This window comes from Neopelma chrysocephalum, unplaced genomic scaffold (genome assembly GCF_003984885.1).
Source record: "Neopelma chrysocephalum unplaced genomic scaffold, ASM398488v2 Primary Assembly neopelma1_22, whole genome shotgun sequence".
NCBI classification, from domain to species: Eukaryota; Metazoa; Chordata; class Aves; order Passeriformes; family Pipridae; genus Neopelma; species Neopelma chrysocephalum.
In genome coordinates this window covers 26,561,831-26,580,685 of record NW_020897689.1, presented here as the reverse complement: position 1 = coordinate 26,580,685, position 18,855 = coordinate 26,561,831, and the positions used below count along the sequence as shown (strand labels likewise).

Here is an 18,855-nt window from a genome sequence, read left to right as displayed (position 1 = left end):
GTGATGTTTCTGCTTGATATTCTGATACTGGAAAAATGCTATTGCTAAGGTAATTGGATAATATGATATTCTTAAAAGCATGAAACAGCTTTATCTCAAGTATGTCAATCTTAATCTCATTAATCCTCTAAGGCAGCAGATACCTTGCATATGCACTTTTGTGCAATGTAATACGTGACCTTGCAAGACATAATTTTGGACATTCAAACAAAGTAAGAGCCTGTGGGAAAATTTGTGCAGACTCCCTGACTGAAAAAATAAAAAAGATGTAGGTTCACAGAGACACTTCTCCCAGCATTTTTTCTGGATCAGCAGAAGAAAACACACTACAGGATGTTTAGTACCATATGCATAGAGACAGAATGTATGAAATAATCTGATTTATTTTATTTTGGTAGTTTTTATTTTGGAGAGGGCTTTGTATTTTGGAGGGTTTTACTTTTTTCTCATAATGTAAAACACTTTACTGTGACAGTAAATTGCATTGTCCGCATGAGCTGTTACAGCCATTACTTTTAGGCACCAAAGAAAGCACTCTGAAAAACAGGTCACTTCTTTTAGCAGGTATTGCTTGAGGTATTTGACTATAGGCATAACAGTTGACATTATTTTATCTGTCTGTATTTTTTAAACAGTAAAATAGATACAATGAAAAGAAATGCTGAGCTTTAAGGGTTGTTTGTCCTACTCAAATAATACACAGACAGTGCTCTGAGACCCTTTCATAAAATGTATTACAACTGGTAATAGCCAAAGCAAAACTTCTAAAGTGTCTCTTTACCCTGCAAATGCTCTTTACCAGTTACATGATGTCTTACTGTTTTCTCTTACTCCAAACAAAAAACAAGATAAAAGGGAGCTGGACCCAAATTTCTGCCCCTAATATTCTCTTATATACTGAAATATTACTATTAAAAAAAAATTTAAAAAAAACAGATTTAAATGCCTACAGAAAAAGCTGGTTAAACTGTTTAACTAAAAAAAGCTTTTTAATCAAATATCCATTACATCCTTCTACTGCAGCTTTGTCTAGGCAGGCGAGATTGTACAAACACTCTGACTTCCTCAATGTGTTAACTGAAATTAGAAGCATATCTGAATTGGTATTGTAGGCTTTTCTCTGAATCTGGATGCCTTTTGTAACCATAGCCATCCTTTTCTCTTTGGGGCATACAGACTTTACCCTTAAACCCATAATACAGAATTGGAACTTGGGTCACTTTTGTATCATTTCCTTTGGTTTTGCACATGCGGGTAACTTTCAATATGCAAACCAAGCCAGAAGGTTTGTGGCACTCACTGAGATTGCTTTGCCCTGGTCTCTATGTGAACAGCTCAGCTTTCTTTTTCTGCATCTAGTGTTTTTAAAAGATGGAAAAGCTACTAAAAAGTTAGTGTGTTGTTTTTCAGTGATTGCTTGCTTCACTGATATGAGCAGAACTCAAACTGGAAACTTCTGATAGCGTCATACAAATTGTAGGACTAGAGCAATGCATTCAAACCTCATCACAGTGTTTACATGTGTAAATAGGAAGTTTCATGGTAAATCCATTTCAACCAGGATTCAAAACCTGGCCTATCATAGCTAAATCATTTTGAGAAGCTTTGGGATAAAAAATATTGTGTGTATACATGGGTTTATTGATAACAGAACTCAATAATTCCAGAGGAAGTGTGCCCGCAGTAACTATGTCTCACCACTTGTACTGCACTTATAAAATGCAACATTAAATTTAACAGTATATCTATTATTTAATAAACCTACAAGTGTTCAGCTTGACTGAATCAAGGGTGCTGTATGAACATTGTAACTTTAACTCCTATGACTTTTTTTCCATTAAAGACACCAACCCTAACATTATACTAACATATTTCATTTAGTGCACTAAAGATCAATTCACTAATTTATCTTAATGAGAAAAAGCAAATATCTTCAATTAAAGCATAATGAATAAAATATTAAACAGATCGAAGTGCATATCCTCTGAGAATTCACAGATTCTCTACGTACTCTGACTTTGATATCTAATATCTGCCTAAAAACTGATTGGAAATACACTTTTACAGGTTTTAAACTTCTGACTGAAATTCGAGCATGTCATCAAAATGTCATCAGAGCTTGATTTTACTAAACCTGCCTTAACTTCTATTTTTTATGAGTGATTTGAAAATGCAAGATTTTACAGTTGACAAGCAGAAGCTGTAGGTTCCATAATGTATGTGAGAGGTGGTATGAATATAGATTGTATATTCACTGTTTGATGATGTTCTAGGCCTAGAAACAGTGCAAGAATAAGACCTGAAAAAAACGTTATCCTCTGTCTGTCATAAGGGGCTGGGGGTGGAATGTAAAATGCTGTGTACTCTTCTACATCAAAAATCACAATCAAAACCACTACCAAGTCCCAGCTTCATTTGAACTTAAAAAAGGTATACATACCAGGAAAGCATCAGCTTTCCAGATCTGGTGTAAAGGCATAAGCTTAGAAGTCATAGAACTGAAATATTGCTTTTTCTTTTTTTTTCTTTTCTTTTTTTTTTTTAACATGGAAAAATATCAGAGCTGTTTATTCAATCCTTTTCCTCCAGTGGATTCCGTACTCTCAGTCTTACCCTTTTCTAGAAAAATATTTTAAGAGTGTTTAGGTGTATTTATTCAATAACTTCCTATAGATGCACAATTCTGCATGCCATCATTCAGTAAGAAAACTGGAATTTGAACTATATTCCTGCCTTAGGGAATTTATATTCTTGAAGGACAGGAAAATGTATTTCTAAAAAAAATATCAGTATGCAACAAACACTGCAAGCTGCTGGAAGATAAGAAATTAAATGTTTCTCAGAAGTAGAGCTACCAGAGCCATTAACTAAAGGATATTTAAAGACAACGTGGAAATTTACTTTAAAAAGGCACAAAGAAAGAATTCGTTAAATAAAACACGTAGCAGTTGAGAAGGAGGTCTAAATCTTGAGAAGGAAGACTGAGTCATAAGAAGAAATATTGATAAAGGTGCAAACTAAAGTAGACTTCCTGGATTAATTCTTCAGTCCTTTGAGGAAAATATTGTAGTTCCAATTGAGTTTCAAGGCCAAACTTGACCCAGAGAAATCTGGAAGAAAAGAACACAAGAGGAAAGGGCTGTTTAAGCCTGGTAGTTCAAGGAAGGCCCTAAATCGTTATGTCAGTAGCAGGGAAAGAAGAGTCCATGGAGGGAGAAAGTTGGCAAGGTCTTGGGTTTGAAATTGTCAGGAAACAAAGCAAAGGCATAGCTTGTGAATAGTTTAATTAATAAAATTGTTTATAATTAGTAGTAAATTGATAAAAACTTAGGACCATGAAATATCTTTGTTCATTGTATATCACAGTGGTTTTTGGTTTGCAGTTTATAGCAGTATAGGTTGATAAAAGGCCATCAAAAATTTTACTTATATTAACAGTAACATTTGAAAGGTCTTACAGCTTCTGGACTTAGACTTATGTTTGTCATGGGAATCAACAGCTAAGCTGTTAGCAAACATTTCAATGTTTCAGTTTTGGTTTTCTAAACAAACTGGTGTGTATATGCCCTGGCTGTAAGCTGGGAAGCAATGGATACACAGGATCCTCAGCCAAAGTTCAATGTTGATGAAGACCAGACTTTCCATAGAAAAGACACACTGATTATCCTGGTAGGTGTTAGTATTTGTAAGTTGCAAGACAAATTTAGTAACCCAGATTCGTGACTCATTGTTTAAGGTGGCTTCTAAGGTTTTCTGAGCATTATAGCCATAGCTGGCTTTATAGACTTGATTCACTGAGAATAATCAAAGCAGCAAATTAAAAATTCACAACTACTTGTGTTCAAGTCTAACACAAACTGTGTTTACTAAAAAGCCCTTTCGAGGGTTCAACTTTAGTATAAAAAGTGGTGTTTCTGCAAAATAACTTTAAAAACCCTACTCCACTGCATGTTGTTTCTGTAGTTACAGGAAAAAGAAGGATGTTGGTTTACATGGTCAGAAGCCCTAAGAGCAGAGGAAAGGAGACAATGGGTGGGCAAGAGCACTTTGCTCTTGGACTGTCCTTTGTTATGTCTCAAAATCTCATGAACACACATTCCCAGTGTTCCAGATTTCCAGTAAAAAGAAGGGACAAGACACACTTCAGATAAAGAGAAATAATGCACATCAATAAGAAGAAGAAAAAAGGAAGGAATAAAGAGATGTACGACTCAGACACTCAGACTAACATAATTTAAAAGGAGGATCCCTAAAAACTGGCAGGTGTTCAGTCGCACGAATTATGCTATAGAAGCAATAGTAGTAAAATTTCACACTTGCAATTTCACACTTTTGTGATGATTAGTACATAGCTCCACTAATCTGAAATGTATCTTGAACCAAAATCATCCTGGTGAGTGTTCCTATGCACACTCTATCACAAAAGATTGTAATATAGAAATTCACATTTCAGCCTTTGTGCCTCCCCAAAGATGTTCAGTATGTTGAGTTGAACCAAAAGCACCCTGATATGGTTTATAAATGCTTTGAATGAAAATACCCCCAAAAAACCAGATTTGTCCAGCCCAGTATTAGGCCTAACTGAGGCTTCTGTGTCAGCATGTTTGCTAGAAACTTCCCAGTGAAGTAATGGAAAATAGCAAAGAACTCCAGACATGCTTGTGACTATGCAGAGGGAGAAGTGGGTCTCCATTGCAAACGGCAACACGTGGTCAAATACGATTGAGAATGGGCCTTTGGTCATCAGATTTTTTGTTATGACTCTGTTGTGGCTTATCACAGTCAAATCTTGCTATGAAATAACATCAGGGAAGAGTGTACTAAAGTGAGACTTGTGTTTTTCACTTCAGGTTCCTCAAGATGAATGGACTGGGTACACCCCACGAGGAAAAGATGACGAGATTCCCTGCCGACGAATGCGTAGTGGCAGTTACATCAAAGCCATGGGGGATGATGACAGTGGAGACTCAGACACAAGTCCGAAGCCATCTCCAAAGATTGCTGCACGGAGAGAGAGCTATCTCAAGGCCACCCAACCATCCCTTACAGAGCTCACCACCCTCAAGTAAGTCCATGTTTTACTACAACATATAGAGCTCTCCATTAAGACATACAGTTTCTGTTCCTATTTGTTTCTACTCTTTACTTCCAGCTACTGGTTGAGAAAATATTTGAACAAGTGTGTTCGGTCATGTTTATTTTGCATGGTTTTTTTCTGAACAAGAGTAAATTTGGGGATGCATTTCAATATTATTCTGAAAAGAGACCTGCACTGTGAATTTGCAAAGTATTTTAACATGTTAGTGTTGAGTATCCAGATATGTAAAGAGCAAGTCTGCTCTTTAAATACTTTGCTGAATTATAGATTTGGCCTGCAAAACTTTGCATAACTGCGTATTTATATATACTCAACATGTGAAACTAGCCCTAAGCTAGTCTTTGCAACTCATAAGAGAGTGTCTGACATTTAAGTAAAAAGAACAAAGACTGTTTGAAAGTAGGCAAATCCATGTTTTCCACTCAGAATTGCACTGTACTTTGTGGAGAACCAAAACCTGGAACTTTTTAAATTGTTTATGAAAGTTCTAGTCAAAAAGAATCATGAGTTTGTGGTTTTTAAATGTCACTATGTGTTTTACTTTTATTTGGGCCTTTTAAAGAAGCCACCCAAATTCTCAGGAAAATTGCACGAATTGACAATTTTGGTATTAGTGGTTTTTTTTAAATAATTCTAAAATGGAAAGGTACCCTAAATCAAGAAAATAAATTATATCTATATAAGAAGATAGTGTGGATTTAAAACCAACAATTGTTCCTGTCTTCGACAAAATTCTTAGCTATAATAGCGAATCATAGTTCACTGGACCAAAAATAACCTAATTTTAGTATAACTTCCCCAAGGCTGTAGCTTTAAAATGGGGAAAAAATAAAAAGTATCTCTATCTCTTCTAGTATCCATGATTAGTGTCAAAAGAATCCTTCTGCATTTCCCTTATTAATTTCCTCTCCTTCCTTGTCCTCCTCTGCCCCATTTTTTCCCATAGACCTTATCTGAGAAATAGATTTTAGAGAAAAGTATTTGATCCTTGTTAAGAATGTCATGCTCTTGACATCAGTAATGAATAGACCAGCAGCAAAAAGCGTGCTTACTGCAGCTCCCCATAGCAGGCTGCCTGATTTTGTCTCAAGGGAGGCCAGCGATCGCTTCAGCTCTGTCTTTCCATTAGTGTCCAAAGGCAAAAGTAGTCTCAGTTTCTGCAGGGATTTTCATAATCTAGCTGGCGCTTCCTCAGGGGATCCAGTGATTCCTTTCATCATGCAGAAGACTTTACCACATCCTTTTCTGAGCCAAAACTCCTCCTCTGAGACCAGTAATTGCAACCTCTGCAAGGTGAACGTAAATGTTACATACCACCACAAACTCCATCAAGCCATACTTTGTGCATGGACACACTATCAGGCACGGAGCTTATTCTTTTTGAATCTTTAGAAACATGAGTTCCAGAGTTCCATAATATGTGTGTGAAGTACAATGCATCACAGGGAGTGTGTTTGCTTTTGGTCATTTCTGTTCTCTGTAGATAAAAGATTTGCAAAAGAATATATAAAATTATGAAAAATAAAAAGTCCTGCGTGTCACTGTTCAACCACAGAGGATGTTGGATCAGAGGGACCAGGCAGCAAAAGTTTTTGTGTTTAGCTTTGAAGTCACTGTAATTCAGCAAAGTGCTTGTACAAATACTTAATTTCACATGTTTTTTAATTCCTTCCAATTCAGAAAAGCTTTTAGCAACCTTTCTCATTTTAAGCTGTACTCTGTAAAATTCATGTAAGTTTGAGAGCTGTGCAGAAGTAGGATGTAAATCACAAGATAGAAGAAGGAAATGGTAAATGGTAGTAAAACAAAAAAGAGGAGAAAACATGAAATAACTTTTCTTTTTCAATGACTATTCAACATAAATTGGAATGAAATAGAATGATTTCTTTTAATCTATGCTGATATTTTATAGAAATATCTCTTCCTGGGAAGGCTTTCACTTTCAGAGGCAATTTGTATAATATATAATTATGCATTGCTTTTATTCCTTTCTGCTGAACATGATAATTTCCAGGGGGGATTTATGAGAAACAGCTAAGTGTTTGCTCTGGGAATTGAAGTCTTCTTAAGCTAGATCCTTGCAGACTTCTTCATACTTTTGTAGTAATGTGACTTCACCTTGACCATGACATTGCTTCTTCATCTCATGGCTACCCTGATTACTCTTAGAGCTGTGATATTTTTGCTGGCGTGTTGGATAGAGACTAAATTAGGACCCCTAACTCACTCATAGGTCATCCAGGAGTTGTGTGATGTGTGATAACAAGTTATTTCCTTGACTTACTCTGTTGAGTTCAATTTGCACCTGAATAAGAGCTTTGTGGAAATGAGCCAAAAGCCACTCTAGGCAGCAGGCAGCCTTTTGCTGTCACTAGTGGACCTTCTAGTTGACCTTGCAGGATATTAACACCTTAAAGCTGAGTGGTATTTCACCCCTTTAATTATGCTCTTTCTGTCTGTGAAGAACAAAGGACCTAGTGAAAGTGATGTTTCTACAGCAGTAACTGTCAGGGACCTTCTGTAATTCTTTCTGCTACTCCGTTTCTCTGTTTGCTATATGCAGCCTCTAGTTGGCTTCACTTTCATCTGCAGCAAAGCAAACAAGTTAAAAACACGTTCCCTTTTGCTTTCACTGTTGTTTTTAAAGGGATTTTTCATCTTGTGGGACTTTTCCTCTCTGAATACTTTAAGTCTAATATTGGTCTCACAACCCACACTGTTCCTCCCACCTACCTACCTACCATTGCTCATGCGCCTACTCTTCTAAGAAAGGATTTTCATTATTACCAATGTTTCTTTTTATATGAGGAATAACCTTTGAACAGCACAACTGTGTCATATCTCCTTTACATAATAAAAATTTATTTTCCTGGTTTTGCCAAGGTTTTTTCCTTGCTATACCGTACAGTCTCCCTCCTACAATTTTCCTCCATTGCCATGGTTTCCATGTGGTTACAGCACATGTGTCAAATGCTGTGGGACCATTCTGGATAAAGCACAGCTTGCTGTGATTTTGAAATACACACCTCCGCTGCTGCATTCTCATTATCCTACCAGAAAGTAAGCAGATTTTTTTCTCTGTCTTTGGTGGCAGTATCCTCTTGGTGTTTAAGCTTTCACAGACTAGATAAACTGATCCAGCTGAAAACGAAGGTGGTATTTTCTTTCCCATTCCTGAAAAGTGGCAAAAGTTTATCTTTTACCTGTAAGCAGATTAAAAATGGACTGGTTAGCTAACTTCTAAAGAGGGTGCAGGTGACAGATAACTGACAATTCTGTTACAGCTGAGTTTGATTCAGGACATTTCTTCTCACTATCTATATGTACTTTGTTCATTTTTAGCCTGGTTTTTGTTGGGAAAAAAGTATGCAATTCCATTGCTGTCCACATGCCAACCTGTCACATCCACCTCCCAATAACTTTTGAATCCATTGGCCAACTCTCACCAAGTTTGCTAGAAAGACTGAAATCTGAAAGATACAAAGCTCCAGCAAACTTTATGAAGTAGCTGGATAAGTCAGAGAAGGATCTGCAGCCGTCTCGTTTGTTCTTTTGAAAGACTATAGGCAATTTAGCTGGTGAGTCAGCACTGGGAATAATGTGATGGCAGCATTTTCCCAGCCTGAAAGATAAGGAATATGGGAGGAACTGGAAAACTCTGTTGAGGACAAGAGGTCTACGAGATGGATCCTGTCACCATAGTTATTCCACTTCATTTTCCCCCTTTCCTCTTTTCCTTTGCAGGCACACTCTGCTAAAAGTACAGCTTCAGATTATGCTTCCAAAGTCAACATTGCTGCTACTGTGGGGACTGCAGCCACTAGAGTCTTTTGGATTTTTGGGTGGGATTCTTTGTTTGCTCTTGTTGGGGTTTTGGGTGGGGGTTTTTGTTGGGTTTTTTTTGGGGGGGGGGGTGCTTTCAGGGCTGTTTTGTGCTAGTGTTGGTGCTAGTGGGGTTTTTTTGATTTTGCAAAATATTAAAGAACTTAATGGTAATCTATTTATTGACATGAATTTTGGGTTATATACAGTTGTGGAATTGTTCCTTTGAACTCATATTTGATCATGTAAACTTTTTTCTGAGACAAGTTCTACTCTGTGATCACTAGTGAATTGAAAATTTCAATTGTCAATACTTTGGAGATGCATTTATAGGATTTATGTAAAAAGGAGATAAGTAAGAACAGAAATTAAGTTTTTCTTAGCAAATATTTATTTTCAAGGTATTTTACTAGACATTTGTTGTTTTTCCAGTCAGCTGTGACTTGGAGAAACAATTCTAAACACCAGAAACACTTTTTAACGCACCAGGCTTCACCACTGATGATGAAAAAGTATGTGAGTATATAAGCAAAAAGCATTAGGCTTTTCTCCGTTTTATCCCCTGGTAGAGAATTGGTCTATATAGCTTCCATCACCACTGAATCTATTCCTATGATTTACTGCATAGATGGGTGATACTTAGAATAAATCAAACAATTCCTAACTTTAAAGTTTATCAGAGACATTCCAAAATTAATATCTCAAAATATGTGCATCTTATTTGTTTATACTCACACTTACATTTTGATGCGTTAATACAAATATCAAAAGTACTTTCCCATAAGTATGTTTATGGGAATCTGAAGATAAAACTGTGTCATTTTTCTTAATATCCTATAGAATCACAATAGATAATCAAGCTCAGTCAAGTGGTAGAATTAGGTAGCAAGCTTAGTAGCAGTGACAAAAGCAAGAAAAAAGAGGTAGGTCTGATTTATACATCCTTAATTCCAACTTTTTCATCACCTTTCTGAGAATTGTTCAGGTCAGATTCTGGAGGACAAACCACCAAGCTAGAGTCAACCTATATTACTAATCAAATCTTAACAGAGTTGCAGGACCAACTCTGCTAGGATGACTTGCAAAGAGAATCAAACCACCCCATTGTTACTTAGTATAAGATGTTTCTGATAGAAAATCCCCTGATCCTTGTAGAATTGATCCTAGGGAAGTGTCTATACTGAGGGAAATGATAAGAGATGAAAAGATAATTGTAGCCTGAAACAGTGGCTAGGCTCTTCTGGCATTTGAGCAAATTGAAGCTGATGTCCTTACACTACAGTTCACCACAAGGCACAGCATACATCCTTAGATGTGATAACTGTTCCGGGCTTGGGAATGAGATCTATTTACTTAAGGTGTTTCTATATTACTATAAGGTACTCCCAAAATATCCAGAAAAAAAGGTGTCGTATAAACAAAAGCATACTTTTTTTTTTTTTTAAATTTACGTGGTGTCCTCATTCTGCTGAAATGATCTGACCCAGATCACAGACATGGGGGAAGGGAGAGGGAAAAGAGAGATGGTGCAATACCACATTTTCATGATGGTGAATATTTTTAGACACATGCAGGGAAGCTTGTTAATTTTCTTTCTTGTTGAGTGACTTCCAATTAGGGAAGAACTACTTTGCTAATTAGTACAAAAGGAATAAGTCTGATTAACCTTTCGCTAGTGTTTTGCAGTATGTTTTCAGTACAGTTGGTTTAATTGTTTCATGTTGCAGTCTCTTTCATTTTTATCAAACCTGTAGCTAGCTGGAAAGAATTGTTTTTATTTTCCTTGAGGTGTGTTTTGTTTGTTCTCTGGAAGAGGGAGTTTTTTGGATTTCACATTAAAGAGACAGGAGCATCTCCCTGAGCTTTGGACATGCAGCCTAAGGATTAGTATTCTGGAACTATTATTTGCCTAGGTAGTAACTTTCCTAGCTCGTAGTCACTGATGCATGATATATTACTTAACTTTTTATTCATATTATTGCAATCCATTCTCTCTTCCATCTGAAACTAGGGAGAAGCTGTTGGACACATTCCTCACTTTTCATGCTTGTGTGTCAGGTATGATTAAGTTCAGTGAATAATTTATAAGTCAGAAGAAAATTTGAAAGGCAAGACAAAGAAAAATATATTTATTTTGAGGTAGTAGGTGATCATACTTCTGAAGCCAATGCTTTCCTTATGGCAGCTGACATCTCTTTTGTGTACATGGTGTTTAAGGAGCAGGGGATATTGATTTATTCAAGGAACTTAGAGCTTGGAGCTTTTAATGAACAGTTGTTATTGATGAATTTATAAAGTGTATTCGGTCAGTTAAGGCTTAGTATCCCTGATGGGCATGGGAGAAAGATTGTGCCCCATGGCAGCTTCCCTTCTGGACTTTGTTTCCCCTCACACAAAGGCATGTATGCCTTCACAGCACAGAAATCAATCCACTTATCTCTCTGTACAACCCTCTGTGGAGACAGGACATCCTTACAGTTCCCTGCATAGTACATGGGTAGGATAAGCACTCCTCTCTACTTCTGTGATGATCCCCATAAGTTTATCTTACAATGAAACTGGGATTCCCTAGATATTATAATCTCACTGGTAGCTTATGCCATCCTAAAACTTACCCTTCTGTTATTCCACACCTAGCTCCATATGCCCTGTTATTTGTATAAAGTTGTTTCTTGTTTCTCTACGATAAGAAGTGAGAATTTTGTTGTAATCTGTGACCTGTACTACTGTTGTTGTCCCTCTTGTACTTTTACCTTTGTGTGCTGAAATTTGAGGAAATTAAAGTTACCATTAAATTACATAAGAATAAATATGGAATCATAGAATCATAGAATGGTTTTGGTTGGAAGGGACCTTACAGATCACCTCGTTCCAGACCCGCTGCCTTGGGCAGGGACATCTTCCACTACACCAGGTTGCTCTCAGCTCCACACAACCTGTCCTTGAATACCTCCAAGAATGGCGCATCCACAACTCCTCTGGGCAACCTGCTCCAGTGCTCACCACTCTCACAGTAAAGAATTTCTTCGTAATAGTTAATCTAAACCTGCCCTTTTTCAGCTGAAAGCCATTCCCCCTTGTCCTACCACTACATGCCCTTGTCCCAAGTCCCTCTCCAACTGTCTTGCAGGCCTCCTTTAGGTACTCAAAGGCCACAGGAAGGTCAGCCTGGAGCCTTCTGTTTTCCAGGTGTAAATACTAGACAAAAAAGAAAAAGCCTATAACTTTAATAGTCAAAGTGTGATTTTTTTGTCAATACTAGAGAAGAGTTTTGTAAGTCGGTAATTGATTAAAAATGCCAACCTCATTTACATGATTGCTTTATTTGCAGAAATTAAAATCCTTGTCCTCTATCTAGTCATCTGGCTCACCTTTGCATAAGGTTTAGCTTTATGTTCAACATAGTTACAGATGAAAGTTAGGACTTCCAACTTCTTTGCTTCTCTCTGTTAGATCCTATAAATAGTTATGCATTTTACAGAAAATGATATTGATGAATGCAAATTCACCTCATTGTTTGTTTTAAAAAGCAGAGCATATCACTGCACTTTATGGATCACATGGGCACTTCTAGGGCTTGTGTTAAGAAAACAATTACAATTACAAAAACAATTACAATTACAACACCAAAATGTGTTTTTCAGCCACCTCTTTCAGTGTATAGTCTGTACACAGCCTACCTGCATGTTTGTGTGCCAAACTGGTCTTGTTTATTTTTAGCCCTACTTCTGCCCACCTACTTAAAAGGCTGCCTCAGAAACAGACTTAAAAATGTCCAGTGAAGACAAGAGAAAAAGTACTGCCTTAGACTGCAAGGGCATACACAAGCTATATGTTACAAAAATTTTCCTAACAGTAATGATAGTTAAGCATGGGAGTGGATTGCCAAAAGAAATCACTTCACTGGACATTTTCAAGAAAATGGTAAAAAATGTCTGTCAGGACAAATTTAGGTATTGCTGATTCTGCTTCAGGGTAGAAGGAGGGACCAAATGACCTCCTGAAGACCCTTCCAGACCTACCTTTTAGGATTCTCTGTCTGTCTTTCTCAGGCTATTGAATATACCCGTTATCACTGTTCTTACTTTCTTGTGTTAACTCATTTTTTTAAATATAAAAATAAAATTCTCATCAGGACCAAATTATTCCTGAAGGCCTGCTGTTGAACAGTAAATATAGATATCCCACCCACAGCAGTGCTGCGCAATTCTTTCATGTTCTTTAAATGTTATTTCATCACTAGCATTTTGAAATTATGTTCCCACTGCTGCCAGCCATACCATACTTGACCCTTGGTATGTGATCTTGTGCTATCTGGTTTAGTTTGCTAAGGGGAGCTCAGCTGATGTATTGAATCTGCCATGCAGAAAATTCACAGGCATAAAAAGAGATGTGCATTTGCACAAAATTCAGTCTGGAGTCCTTAGTGTTCTACATAACAAAATAAGCAAACAGGCAATAATAATTAAGTTAATTATTCATAATAAATTTCTATTCTGATCAACTAGAAGTACAATCTTTTTTTTCACTGTGAAATGGTGGAGCCCTTTCAGATTAAAAATGGAAAAGTTAAAACAGTGTATATTGCTTTAGTTTTAATATGAAAGACAAATAGTGTTTCTGCAGGCATGTTTTTGAATGTCCTGTTAATTTGCATCGTGTTAGGGCGAAAGAAAGAGAGGTGAGAATGAAGAATGGCTCTGCCCTCATGAATAAAAGATACTATCTAAGTCATATTGATGTCCAGTTATTTGTTTCTTGAATTTTTTTGTGATTGTATCACTGCTAAGATAGAGGAACTTTCAGCTTAATTTAGTAATTCTCTGCTGGCTTGGGTGCAGTACGGGGTGAAGGTTAGGGGCACAGGGCTGCAAGGGAAGTGTACGGCCCCTGAAGTAGCTGCAAGCATCAAATATCACTCTAGTCCCTGTGTCACGTGTGAATGAAAGTTCATCTGAAAAGACTTGACTTTTTAAAATCTCCTCCCCTCCTAATGAAGTTATAAATCTTTTCAAGACTGGAGAAATGAGAGAAAATCCTCAAAGATTTTTTTACATTGTGTTTACTTTCTTAATCATTGTACACCACAAAGACAGAGAACCATCACATAATCACTGTTTGTTTAATTTGCTGATGTGAAAAATGGCAGTTTCTCATTGTCCCCCCAGAAGGGCTGTGCTACCCAACCAGCCTGCACCCCAGCTGCCCAGCAGCTTTGCCTGCAGCAAGCCCAGTGATCACAGAAAGCACTAACTGGTTTTGCCATCCCTAAATGCCAGCAGCCACATCCAGAGCACCCAAATCCTTCTCTTTCTTTATGTGACATTGGGCTTGAGTTGTGTCTGTGCAGCTCTGCACTGTGACAGTGATGTTTCATGCTGAAGGCAATCTCAGGAACTTTCAGGACTAGCATACAAATTTGTCCTCTTTTATATATAATGACAATTGCTATAGCAAATCTGTGCTAAGCCTTCATTACTCTACAAGTGAAAGGAAATCTTGAAAAACTTCTTTTGGGAGGTAGTCCTCCTTGGCTAGTGCTAAAAAATGTTCACAGTTATTTATTGCTTTATCACACCAAAATAACTATGATATAGACATTTACTAAAACTCTCTCATAATGAACTGTATTTAGTACTGTCTGCATAACAAAAGTTGGAAGATGTACTATAATGCTAAATAATATAAGGTTCTTATTTCATTTGTTACTTTCACTCTTTGTTTTACAAAACTTAAAACTGCTACTTCACTTTTATCACATTTAAAGAAATTATTTGGTTCTGAACTTGGCATAAATCTCAAAACCAAGGATAAATACATAATGCCGAAAGCTTACAAACACTCTAGGTGAAATGCTGTCAATGACATCAACTGAGTCAGCTTAATCACATAATATTTATGTTTGTAGCAGTAATAGAAATTATATTTATAAAAGATGGAATTTCACAGGGAGACAATTTCTTTGAAAAGGTCTTTTCTACCTTATTCTAGTGGGATGTAACCAACATGTCATTCAACCATCCTTGTGAAGTTGCAATCAAAAGTGTTGGAAATCTCAGAAACTATAGCACTGCCTAGTCAATAAGGTCCAATCTAAATCTCTAGCCATGGATTTCAGCCTGGTGTAGGATCTGTTGGACTCATGTCAGCCATGTGGCTGTAAGAGCTGTGAGACAACAGGGCTTTGGCAGAGATACGTTGCTCAGACTTGTTTGAAATGCTGGTGAGTCAGGCTGTTCCATTGCAGTTGTTCAGACATTTACTGTTGGGTAGAATGTCATTTCTGGCAGAGCAGTAACTCTCTGTCTATTTCTTCCCCCTCCTCCCCCAGCCTCTTCCCTGCCCCCTACTTAAAGATCCTTTGATTTGGGGTACAAATCAATTGTTGTTTCCCTGTGATGAGCAAGAAGGAGTGGTTGATTCATAAATAAGATATTAGACTAAGAGTGGCTGGAATGAGCGTCAGCACTAAGCCACTATTTCTGTTGTCCCTTTTCTCTTTCTTTTTTTTAAATAAGTGATTCCTTAGTGTTCTCAAGTAATAAACCTCAGTACTTAGCTGTGTCCTTTCTCCATTAAAAGAGGCAAGATTTGCATGAAGAAGACTGCACTTAAAGTCATTGTCCCTTCACACAGTGACAGAATGACATATCAACTATTTCTATATTTCCACCTCCCTACTGCTTATTAATTTCCTTTTATAGTAAATTTCATGCCTTTGGAAATAATGAGTGTGTAGCAGTTTCTTCTGCTTTCATTTGTCGTAGCCCTGATCCTAACACATCCTCCTGCTAAATTTTCAGTAGTAGTCATTTAATTATTTTTTTGCCAGTGCTGTTACTAATATCATCCTTGTGAGCCTTTCACAGTTCTTTTATCCCACAGTTTCTTGTCTCGAATAGAACTGGTCTGTTGCTAGCACTCTTGGATCCTTCTCTTTGCATCCTTTCTCACTGGGGAGGCATGCAGCTTGTGTTAAAAATGTCTCTGCCTTCCTTCCTTTTGGTGCTCCATTGCTGCCGCCATAGACATGGTGGGTAGTTGCACTCAGTTGGACTTCAAGCTATCTTTGGAGTGATTTCCTCAGCAAATAGGTTTGCTTCCTGCTCCATTTCTCCAGATAGAATTTCCACGATATCTCAGGACCACAGCCCAGCAGCTGCAGCGCCCTTGCCATTGATCAGCGGTCAGGAAGCCCTTGCACACTGATCCCTGTGCAAACACACGTGAACGCCAAGCAGGCTTTATCCCATCAGCTCTAATTGTTCCATCTCCAGAGAAGTTAATCAGATTTATTATATCTCTGTGATGACTGTGGTATCCATCTGAGTGCTTTGCCTCTGGCAGAAGATAGACAAGCCCTCATTTTCCATTGAAATTGCCTGTTATGACTATATTTCTTTCCCCTGTTCTCGAAATCAGTATGTCCATATAATGGAAGTTTGTTATTTAATGTAACTAGTTCCCTTTAGGGCAACAGCCCAAAGAATAATAAAATAATCCATTTGAGGTTCATGCAAGCCATGAATCACTAGAATAGCTGTCTCTTTAAAAAACAGGGCCATATTTTGACACTGATGTTGCAGAGATTCATCTTCTTTTGAATATGTTCTCAGATTATGTGTTTTGTGTAAGTCCTTTAAATGAGGTATAAAATAGACAGTAATAAAAAATAGAGGAAAAATCTTTATTTTTAAGGAATATTTTTAAAGAAGAGGATGAAATAAAATTGATATGTAAAGTAATACTTGAAACTCTGATTTTAGGTTTTCCTGATGCTTATTTCCAAGCCTGTTTTAGAACATTTTTAGTTATCAATATTTTTTAAAAATCTAAACCCTTCTCATAAATAGAGTATTTTTTCATTTCTTGAGATGAAAAGTAAAATTAATCTTATTTAGTAGCTAAAAACAGATAAAAGTTTACTTCTGAGTTGAATCTTACACTTTCTATTATACTATCTTATATTTCACAATTACTCCCTCAGTGTTTCTATCATGGACAGGACTGAAGCCAGCCAGAATGGGAAGGTTAGACCTGATCCAGGTTAGATCTGAGGTGAATGTAAATCCCTTACCTTTCTCCCTGGGCTACCTACTGCCCCCAGTGCAGGCCTTAGATATCCATTGGGATGGCATCCTGCTCCACAGGGACATATGCATCGTACATAAAATCAACACTGTTTTTTTTCCCTAAGGCATGAGACTTAATAGGACTAAGACACATAAAAATGACTGTCGACTGTTTCTCTGATAGTCCTTGGGAATACTATGCAATTGGGATCTGGGTCCTCAGTGTTGGATTCTGCAGTGTGTTGTTTACAAGTCTCAAGTGTAGCATTTAAAATCTGAGCTTTCAAGGGGGGTTTTTCCCCCCTGACAAAGTAGATATGAGGTTTTAAATGTCAGCCTCCTACCCAACACAATGGGATGATAACCTCTGCCATGAATTAATCAAGCTGCTTGTTAAAAAACATTATCTTGCCACTCTTCTTCCAAGTTTTTTGAATTCAGACAAATTTAACAGCTTTCTCTTCCATAAAAATGATACACTGAGATTAATTATAGTTCAGGAGCACTCTAACATATGATTTGGCTGCTCAGTGTTTCTCAGGTCAAAAAAGAGCGTGAGAGGTGCACCTGGAACAAGAGCCTGGTTTGCAGTGTTCCTATAGGGAAGGGGAGGATCAGTTGAGCAATTAAAATGAAGGACTGAAATTGCAAAGCTCTCAGGTGTCATGCCCCTTCCTCTGCCAAAGAGGCGCAGAATGGTGGGAGACCGGCCCCCGCACCAGCGTGCTGTGCCTCCATGGGAGGAGATTGTGGCTTTGGGAGCAGGGCCTGAGGATGGAGGGCTGGGCGCCCCATTGCTGCTGTTCCCTGCCTGGCCTCTTCCCTACCACGGGCATCACTGTGACTCCAGCTCTGGGTAAAAAAGGATAATAACACACCTCCTGCACACTGGATTGTCACGAGGATTGATTCATTACAGCTAGTGCAGCAATTACAGAACCTTCTAAAGAGGCTTCAGAGGTGCTAATACAGTCATTGTTAGTCATTGCCCCCTTGCTCTTGGCTCCTGTTTTGTACTCCTGAAGCAAGGCTTCCAGCAGCAGTCCCTTGTGCTTACTGAAATGTCTGGGAAGAGCCCCACCATACTGCATGACCAGTGAGGCACAGCATGGGGAGAAGTTAAATCATCCTTATACTTCCCTGCCAGAGGAAGAACTGCAGAGGCTGGCAAGACCCCAGCCAGGGATAAAAGGGTCAGTTCTTGTGGTACCTCTTCACCTGGGCTTCCCTTCTTTTCTCTCCTTCCACCTGCTGCACATCTTTGGTCTCCCTGTGATGTGTAAAAACCCAAAGGGGAGCATGCTACTCCTAGGAGTAACAGTAAGTCATGATGCATTTTGCTGTGTGTATTGAAATTCATAGGTACAATCTTCTCGTAACTTGACAGACCTCCTTGTCTCTTGCCATCATGCAGCCCACACCCATTGCTAACATATGTCCTAGAGGTGGTTCAGCTACTCTCACAGGGGGCATGCTCTTCCGTCTACGCCCTGCCTACGTACGCTAACGCACAGCTTCCCACTCCTCTATAAATTTTCTCTGTATTTGTTACCTTTCACACTCTAGCAGAAGGGAATCTTAAAATGCCTTTTTTAACTTTTTTTTCCCTCCATAGGGAACGCCTTCAGAGCTAGGAAAAGATATTTTAGTACTTTTCAGAGCCTAAGCTGCCATGGTGTGTACTGCAGAGAGAAGCAAGCACACAACTGAAAATTGCAGTCTGGTTGAGTGGAGGGGGTTCCCACTGTATACTCTGTGCATGACTATTCCTGGAAAACCTGTGAATTTTCTGATGAAAAGCCATTTGGAAGGCTGCGAGAAACATTTGTCTCTGTTATTGTCTCCTGATTTCTCTTTTTTGGA

At 38.0% G+C, this 18,855-nt stretch overlaps 1 protein-coding gene across 6 annotated transcripts in view; it reads left to right on the top strand.

The window, feature by feature from the left end:
* The window catches only part of DLGAP1 (DLG associated protein 1), a 414,682-nt gene that overhangs the window by 285,686 nt on the left and 110,141 nt on the right, over positions 1 to 18,855 (top strand). For all 6 annotated transcript variants that reach the window (XM_027675997.1, XM_027675989.1, XM_027676007.1 and 3 more), the window contains one exon: positions 4,851 to 5,065. In XM_027675997.1, coding sequence (XP_027531798.1) covers positions 4,851 to 5,065 — 215 coding nt within the window. The remainder of the gene's footprint in view (positions 1 to 4,850; positions 5,066 to 18,855) is intronic.